Source organism: Sinocyclocheilus rhinocerous, unplaced genomic scaffold (assembly GCF_001515625.1).
Source record: "Sinocyclocheilus rhinocerous isolate Xijiao unplaced genomic scaffold, SAMN03320098_v1.1 scaffold838, whole genome shotgun sequence".
Taxonomy (NCBI): domain Eukaryota; kingdom Metazoa; phylum Chordata; class Actinopteri; order Cypriniformes; family Cyprinidae; genus Sinocyclocheilus; species Sinocyclocheilus rhinocerous.
In genome coordinates, this window is record NW_015650710.1 from 61,182 (window position 1) to 70,415 (window position 9,234).

Below are 9,234 nucleotides of genomic sequence, written 5' to 3' on the forward strand. Positions count from 1 at the left end.
TCTTTCTTCCATGATCGCTGCTCTGACTCAGAGGTTATAATATATTTAATTTCATCAACAATACATGGCCAAAACACACACGGCAATCGGAAGTTATTACAAAAACTTGATGGTGGTTTAAAGTGAGTTTTGAGTAAAAGCGGAATATAAATCTTATTTATTGTCTTATGCAGGGGTTAAATTGGGATTTGTTATGTGTGTGTGTGTGTAGGGGGGGGTCTCTATGGTATCGAGCTTATATATATGTGTGTGTGTGTGTTGTTTTTTGTGCAAATTATTTATTCTATTCCCACTAATCTCATTAATACTTTCATTTCAAATTCTTACATTTGATCTATAAATTCAATTGACACTGAAAAATACAACTGCATTAAATAATTATTATGAGATTATTTTAAATATTTTTTAATATACAAACAAGAAATTATGGTGGAAACTGACAAGTTACGCAATAAAATCGCAGACGATTTTATTGCGCAATTCTGAAATCGTTCGCGATAATGTTGCATAGTGTTTGCATAGCTTCTCAGTGAACTACGGCTCTGTGAAGTAAATGATGCTCCATCTGAAAGCATGTGAAAATACCACATTTAATACCACATTTTTACTCCAAACTCACTTCATAACGTCAGTCGAGTGTTTGAAATGAATCTTTCTGTGAGATGATGTGGCTTCTTACACAGAATAAGGCACGCAACATATTTCATAGTATTTAAGCAGTGATAAAGGCATTGCATTATAAATATACTTTATTTTAATGAAAATTATAATAATAAGAACTCAGATAAACCGTATATTGCCGTAGTCGTGTGTTTATTAGTCACGTTGAATCAATGAAAGCAGTTGAATCTTCTGTTTATTCAGCTGCAGCGATAGGCATTTTCTGGGTTTCTTCTGCGAGGCGTATTTGGAGTTTCAGCGCGAGAGCGCCCTCTGGCCTTTGGATGAACCGTGCTTCACTGAAAGATACACGACAATCGCAGCTTCTGTCGAATCGCGATCTCGATTCCATTTCGATTTATCGTGCAGCCCTACTTGGATATGAATTTGAGGTTAAATAGTTTTATTAGCTCAATTGTAGAGACTGCAGTGCACAAACATGGCTATATAATAAACAGGGTTCACAGATTAGCAATTAGTTATACAGTGTTGCCCTGGACAACTCTCATTATTCAAAAATATCTGACAGATGAATTTGACAAATATTTGAGTCCTAATAACGGTTATGACATGTTTTTCAGATACATTAATACTATTATCAATGCAAACATGTTAAAAAGCTAAATACTAGCTTATAAATACTAGCTTGTGTGATGAAATATCACATAAATATCTAAACCATGTTATACACCATCAAACAAGATTATTTGAAATCAGCTCTACTTTTATTTCAGAAATCACTTAATCTGTCATGAAAAAAAGAAACTAGACTGATTTACTAGACAGTAACTAGTGCATGATATTTATAGGTTTGTGAAGTAATGGCTATTCTTGTAAATATGTAGGGAGGGCCTCTGCCAGTTGATACACACACAGTTAAAAATGATGCCGTTCCCCAGTCCTGTTTCTCAGCTTTTTGCGAGCTGGAAGTTCCTGTTTAGTCAGTGATGTTGTTTCATTCACGTTTTTGCGTGTGTTTTATTCATGTTGCAGGAATGGAGGACAGCAGTGGAGTTGCTGTCCTTGTGCCTCACTCTAGAGGCCAGCAGGATACCGTCTTCATTCCCGACAGACGTCTTCATGGTGCCGAGGACCAGCAACGGCAGCAGCAAAAGCACACTGCAGACTCTCTTATTCAGGTCATTGAGAAGCTCAGCAAGATCGTGGAAAAACGGCCCAGACGATGCACCGTCTCTGGGAAAAAGAGACCTATGATGACCTGTGCTTCTGTACCCGTTCCAGACAGCAGGTACAGCACTGAAGTGGTCACACCTTGTAAGAGATCCAGAGAACAAAGGGATGACCGCCCAACATCCAGCAGCACGTCTGGGCATGCGTTCGAACAGGAGCTTTTGAGTTTAGGCACTCGGACGGTCACATGCTACCAGTGCAGTATGTGCAGATTTATCTCCCCTACATTGGAGCTGTTGAAAGAGCATCTGCTGCTTCATGATGAGCAGCACAGTGACCTCATCCTCATGTGCTCAGAGTGCCAGTTCACTTCAAACGATCAAGAAGAGCTGGTGACACATGTAAGACTCCACCTGGAGGAGGGCGATCACGCCAGCCACATCCTAGATGAGCAAGGGATAGCATCAGCAAGGAGCGTTCACCAAAGGATGGCAGTTTTGAAGGCAAGCAATTTGGAATCAGAGAAGACGTCCACTCCCAAGAAGTGGTACAGCTTTGAGCATGGCAGGTACCGTTGTCTCATCTGCAACTATGAATGCAGACAACAACGCAATCTGAAGACCCATGCATGGAAACACGCTGGCCTGGTTGACTGCTCGTACCCCATATTTGAAGACGATGCGGACTGTCCTGGTACCTTACAAAGCTCCAGTCCTCATTTGGTTCCAGCAGGTAAAGAGGATACCATAGTAGTCCTCGCAGCTGTTGGAGGAAAACCTCAGACCATTCCTGGCTCCTCCAGCCTCCAGCTAGAGCTGTGTGCTTCACAAGAAGTGAGGTGTCATGGGGAGAAGGAAGCTTTGAAAACAGTGGAGACCACACTTCCAATGATCAGTCAAGTGTTTTCTCTTAAAGACCCAGAGGAGCCATTGGTGGAGGTCCAGGTGACACCAGAAGCCCAAATGGAGCTGGAGTTGGAGACTGAGAGCCAACAGGCAAGCTCCGACAGCCTCCTGTCCTCTGCGCAGAAGATTATCAACTGCAGTGGCAACAGCTCCGGCCACGTCAACGTCATCGTGGAACGCCTTCCCTGTGCCGAGGAACCGGTGTCCAGCAAACCTTTGCTCCTCAGCCCAGAAGTAGGAGGAGACAAGACCCTCCTTGCTTCTGAGGAGTCAGAGTTAGAGAGCCAACACCTATACTACAAACAAAAGGAGGAGGTTGTGATCACCTGGAATGGAGAAGATCAACAACAGGAGGAAGAGTCAGTGTCTTCGAGTTCTCCCTCAGATGAAAACGTGCCACCGGTTCGGAGGAGGACTTACTCAGAGTCTCTTCGGCTGCATTCTTTGGCAGCCGAGGCATTGGTGGCCATGCCCATGAGGGCCCCAGAGCTTAGCAAAACCGCTGCAAAAGGTGTCCATGACCCGAGTACTCAAAGCCCTGACACGGGCCAGAGAATTATAGAGATTGCTGACACCGCCAACCCTAAAGCGTCCTCAGGAGAGCTCGCGGCTGCAATTGGAGATCCAGGTGCTCTTCTTAACCTTGGCCTCCAGAGTTCAAAAGATTCTCGAGATGTGCTGGTCGAGGGACCCTCCAAAGCTGGAATCAGCATGTCTCTTTTGACTGTCATCGAGCGGCTGCAAGAGCGTTCTGACCAAAACACTTCAGACGAGGACATTCTGAAGGAGTTGCAGGACAATGCCCAAAGCCAACATGGAGGTGGAGTTTCTGGGGGTGCTGCTGTGCCTGGTGACATTTCCACTACAGACGGTCTGGTGGAATATATTGCTGGGAGCGAAAGGCCCTACCGCTGTCGACTGTGCCTATACAGCAGCGGAAACAAAGGTTACATAAAGCAGCACCTACGTGTTCATAGACAAAGACAACCCTACCAATGCCCCATCTGTGAGCATATAGCCTGTGACAGTAAGGACCTAGAGCGTCACATGATCCACCACTTCAAGCCTCGCATGTACAACTGCAAACAGTGCACCGAAAGGTTCCACTACAAGGTGAGGAGAGAAACAGGTGGAAATTAGCATTAAGAAAGAGATATATTTGAATGTGCCTCTATTGGGACGAAAAAGTATTAAGCTAATTATATCTGTCATTAAAACATATTACTCAATTCACACCCAAAAAATTTAGATTCTGTCATCATTTACTCTCATGTTGTATGTTTATATGACTTTTTGTTTCTTCTGCACAACATAGAAGGTGTAAAGTTTTTTGTAAACATTTTTAACAATTCCATTTGAACAATTTAGGTAGGGTCCAAAACGAATTTATATTTTTCAAAATATTTTTCTTTTGTGTTGCACAGAAGAAAGTTAGTCATACAGGTTTGAAACGGCAGAGTAAATAATGACAGAATTTTCATTTTGTGAACGTTTTCTTTAATATTTAATTACATTTTAGTCAGATCACTGTTTAAATAGTGACTTTTTTTCTTTTTCTTAAAACCTTTTTTAACTAAATGCTTTTTTAATGACATAGGACTGATTTTTTTATGCTTGAAATACTCTCTTCTTTAGCAGAGGAGTTCTTTGAGAAACTAAATTCCTTGAGCATGGCAGTAGGTCAAATACCCATTTACTGTGTTTATTTTTTTTCTATATTGAATTGATATCTTAAAATGGATTACATAATCTCTTTGATTTGAACTTTATCAAGTTATCTTTGCATTTTCTGGAAGGCAATACATATTTAAGCAGGTCTCAACTGTTCTGAGTGGGGAGCAAGTATTAATTTTACTCCATGTAGATTGGCGTACTAGAGTTTCTAATATTGGAGTGCACTGCTCTCCCTTCCTTCTGCTTTATTAATAAACTTCCTCCTTATGAAGCACTGATGATGGTTTTATTAATACCTCATTCAGAGTCAGCTGAGAAACCATGAGAGAGATGGGCATGGGATAGACGACATCAGCAGCACACTGACCCACGTCGCTGAAAGCACAGCAATCATTGAAGAGCCAGTCAAGATAACAGATGAGGGTGAGAACTGAACAAATCTCCAGTGCTACACAATGAAACAAAAGCAAGTTTTCCAAAACATTCCACTTATAGTCGTGATGGAACAGAAGCAGCAGCAGATTTTTTTCCACGTTTTTCCACACATTTGAGTGTAACAGATGATTGACAAAGAAATAAACATAGGGCGGGATTTGGTTCTATCCATTGGTTGTTGATTGGGTTTTGAGATGTGGGCGTTTCATTCAAAAATGAATGCAAGCTTGTGGTCGATTGCGGAGGGGCAGGTTTTAAGCGATGTATTCTGGCTTATACTACTACAGATGAGTCTTTTTTTTAAATGACGTTTTAAAATCCCCAATGCAATCAAAAAATGTAATCTCAAACTCATCTTTGGTCATCACAATTACATATTTAAATGTTTCTTTCCCATGAAAATAGATTCTTTATGTCCTAAAAAGGGACATACACCCTTACCTCATTTAGTATACACAAATCTTAACTAGTCCCTGCCTCCACTTAATCACATCAGTTCAAACCTGCCCCACTTTCACTTAGTTAATTGAAGTAGTAAACACACAGTGGCAAGTGGCAATATTGGGTAAATGGTTATCAGAGACTTAATTCATGAGTGAATTTATTCATATTCTCAATACCCTAGAAAATCACGTGGATTGTGCTCCCTTTATAATCAATAAAAAAACTATTACTCATCTTGGTTCATCATGATCTCATGTGATCTCAAGTTGCATTATAATCAATGAAGCTCTACACTGCACAATTAATCTCTTATTTACATCACATCTACACTTTGCTTCTTCTAATGAAACGATTTGTGAGCATGCAGAACCCAGTGAGTGGATTCTGTCTAACTTAAACACTTCTGATTGACCATTGCATTCAAGAAGATATTCAAGAATTACACGCATACAGTATATGGCAACATTGCAGTGCTGCAAAAAGACATTGTAGGTAGAAATCTATGACCAATGGAGATAATAATATAAAAAGTCCCTGCCCAGCAAGTTGACAGGATTGGTTACATGTTTGTGACAGTGGGACACAGTAGAAAAAATGCATTTTTTGAGACTGTCTTTGGTACACCCCAGTTTTAAGAAGAAAATGCTTAGCAATGGTATTGACTGATAAATTAGCACATGGTTTGTCTAATAAAAATCAGACAGACATGTAAACATGTAAAAACTTAATTTATTTAAAAAACAAAATGAAACATACATGTATGAATTGTTCACAGTAAAATCAATAACATGTATTTACAATATAAATTCAGTAAATTTTCATTTCATGCCGACTTAAAAATAACAAATAATGTGTGATTGTCATTTACCCATTTCTTATAAACATATTGCTGGTGATTATTTAACAACTTAGAAGTTGGAGACATTCTTTTTTTCTGATTTGTGTGTATTTCTCTTTTTTGCTCAGATTCGGTTGGTGAGCAGAGCGTTTTCAAATGCGATGTGTGCGACTACACCAGCTCCACATATGTTGGGGTGCGCAACCATCGGCGAATCCACAACTCTGATAAACCATACAGGTTTGGGGAAAATAACTTTTTTTTTTCTTACTCACTGAATATTTCATTTTTGTTGTAAAAGATACGTTCCACAAGGAGAATGAATCTGAAAGCATCAGATGTGTAGTATTGCATTTGGCTGGAGATAATAGCATTACCAGTTATCACCACAAGGGTGCAGTGGTGCTCATGATAAGGCTGTGCTGCCTGCTCTCATTTTGTGAAGCCCTTATATGCTATAAAAGAACAAGATCTTTTTCTTTTCAGTGCAAACGCACATACACTCACTCAATCACACATAAGCTCACATAAACACCTCAAGGTCCCATTATGGTCTCTTTGTGCGTGGTGACATGTCTTGCTTCAGTTCTGCTCACCCATGATCATTTCAAACAGAGCTTCTGAGAGAGAGGGTCCTTTAACACAGCCGCAGGATCAATTCAAGGCCTGTAATGTATTGCGTTTGCTGCAAGCAACGCTTTGAGTTCAGCCTCTCTACAAACAGCCTTTCGTTGTTCTTCAAATGCAGCCCTCCAAACGTTCAAACACACAGCCGCACACACAAAACACAAATTACCGCACAGACAAACATCGCCTGACCCCTCTTGACAGGTGCCCCAGAAGGTCTCTTTTCAAACCACGGCCTTGTGCCGCTCTAATTGTTTATCCTGTGCCGCACGACCCCTCTAGGTGCTGCAGCTGTGATTTCGCCACAACTAATATGAATAGCCTGAAGAGCCACATGAAGAGACATCCACAGGAACACCAAGCCATGCAGCTGCTGGAGCAGTACAGGTGAGAAAAAGACACTGAGCTGGTGCACAGAACTTGACTCTAAGTGGAGATGGGTCGTAATCTTCATTCTGTGCTACAGGTGCTCTCTGTGTGGTTACGTGTGCAGCCACCCACCATCTCTCAAATCCCACATGTGGAAACACGCAGGAGATCAGAATTACAACTATGAGCAAGTCAACAAGGCCATCAATGAGGCCATTTCCCAGAGCAGCCGGTAAGATGGCCCTTTACAATAGAGATTTTGTGATTTAATCGTTTGTTTTTCTTTTTTCGTTTCTTTTGCTCTGTGGTGAGTTGATATAGCTAAAACTAGGGATGCACAAAAATTTTGGCCACCGATAATTATCGGCCAAAAGAGAAAAATGGCGAAAATTTATGGAATGCCGCACTGCCCAGCAGTGTTCAGCGCACCGGTTTCACTCTCCTTTTAGCCATTGTCACTGTGCGGTGTGACGCTCCGCTCAATATTGCACTCTATTAATGTACTCTATGAAATAAAGCACTGACAGGTAATTTCTATGTAGTATACTTGTTCCTATTTGCAATAGCGCTACTGTGCTGTAACATGGTGTAGTGCAGCTGTACTGGGCAACGCTGGTAAAATGACGCTACCCTCTCGTTCACTGATCTGCTCCCTGCTGTGCTCTGCTCAGCTCAGATGCTGTGATAATAATAGCTTTGTAGGAATATACATTATTTGGATAAATGATCAAAGAAACCTGTTAAAATCTGTTAAATCTGATTCTGTTTCATATAACTATATAAAATATATATTGATATTTAATATTAATGTATTTTTGGTCCAATTTTGTGTTTCTTTCAATAAAAGTGTGGTTATTTTATTGCTTTGTATTTTTTATTTTTTTAATTCAGTTAAATTAAAAAGTCTTGCAAAATTATTTTAGATTATTATTTAATAAAATAATAAATAATTATTAAAGCTGCAGTCCGTAACTTTTTTTGGTTAAAAATGATCCGAAATCAATATTTGAGCAAGTACATAACCAGCCAGTGTTCGAAACTATCGCCTTACTTTAGCCCAATTCACAACGGTTATTTTATAATAATGTTTTCTAATTTGAGTGGTACAGGTAGGTTTTCGCGGGAGATTCGAGCATGCCGCTGCGTCATTACATAGAAACCTTTTGTAATATCCTCACTGCCACTTTTGATTTAATGCATCCATACAGTATTAATTTAAAAAAATGACCCAAACCTATGAACAGTAGGGTAATATATAATAAACCCTGCATGGTAATAAAATATTTGCCTATATGAAAACATTTAGCGGAAACATTCTATGCAGAGAGTTCTGTAAACATGTTTTGAGTAATGACTCAAACAGACCTTTGAATCTGAGTTTTAAACCGGTTCATTTAAATTTAAACAGTTTAAATTGATTTACGGAACTGAACTGGCCAACTCTTCAGCTATTTTTGCTTCTGAAGTTTAAATCAAACACTTTTAAAAACCTTGGTCTTCTTCAAGCTCTCATACTCACAAGTCACTGGATGCAGAAGGGTCTTGGAATCGAATGACATGCTCGTTTTGAAAGTTAATGGCCACACTTAAGTAATTTTGTTATATTTTCTGGGTTTTTTTCTGGTTTTAAGATCTCCTACTACACCTCTGAAGTCAGCACATGAGACTGGGGTGGAGCGTCCATATGTTGTCTTGAGCAGAAAAGATAAACAGTCACCTGAGGTGGCTTCTGCTACAGGTGGGTCAGAGGGCGACCCCGTGAGGTCATCGTCCAGCAGGGAGCAGGCCGGTGGAGCTGTGGCGTGGCGGAGCAGCTCGGGGCAGACACGGCCAGGTATGGAATACTGTGTGCTGCTCTTCTGCTGCTGTATCTGTGGCTTCGAGTCCACCAGTAAAGAGCAGCTGATGGAGCACATGAAGCAGCACGAGGGAGATCTGATCAGCATCATACTGAGCAAGGAGCAGCAGGGAAATCAGCCCACAGAGACCAGCAGCAGCCAGTGACGCACACGTTTTCATACATACTGTTCTTCTATCATTTCTGCTTGAACAAGCAACATGGACAATTCAAAACTTTATTTCTGTCAATCTATCTTTGTATTGACGTTAGTTTCCGTTACTGTTATTGACCATGGATGTGTGAATCAAATA

General features: G+C 40.5%; 1 protein-coding gene across 1 annotated transcript in view; it reads left to right on the forward strand.

The window, feature by feature from the left end:
- Positions 1-9,234, forward strand: part of LOC107712490 (zinc finger protein 507-like) — an 11,334-nt gene extending 2,100 nt beyond the window's left edge. Inside the window, exons 2-7 of the mRNA XM_016517757.1 lie at positions 1,654-3,809; positions 4,676-4,793; positions 6,216-6,327; positions 6,997-7,101; positions 7,181-7,315; positions 8,715-9,234. Coding sequence (XP_016373243.1) covers positions 1,656-3,809; positions 4,676-4,793; positions 6,216-6,327; positions 6,997-7,101; positions 7,181-7,315; positions 8,715-9,087 — 2,997 coding nt within the window. The 5' untranslated portion in view covers positions 1,654-1,655 and the 3' untranslated portion in view covers positions 9,088-9,234. The remainder of the gene's footprint in view (positions 1-1,653; positions 3,810-4,675; positions 4,794-6,215; positions 6,328-6,996; positions 7,102-7,180; positions 7,316-8,714) is intronic.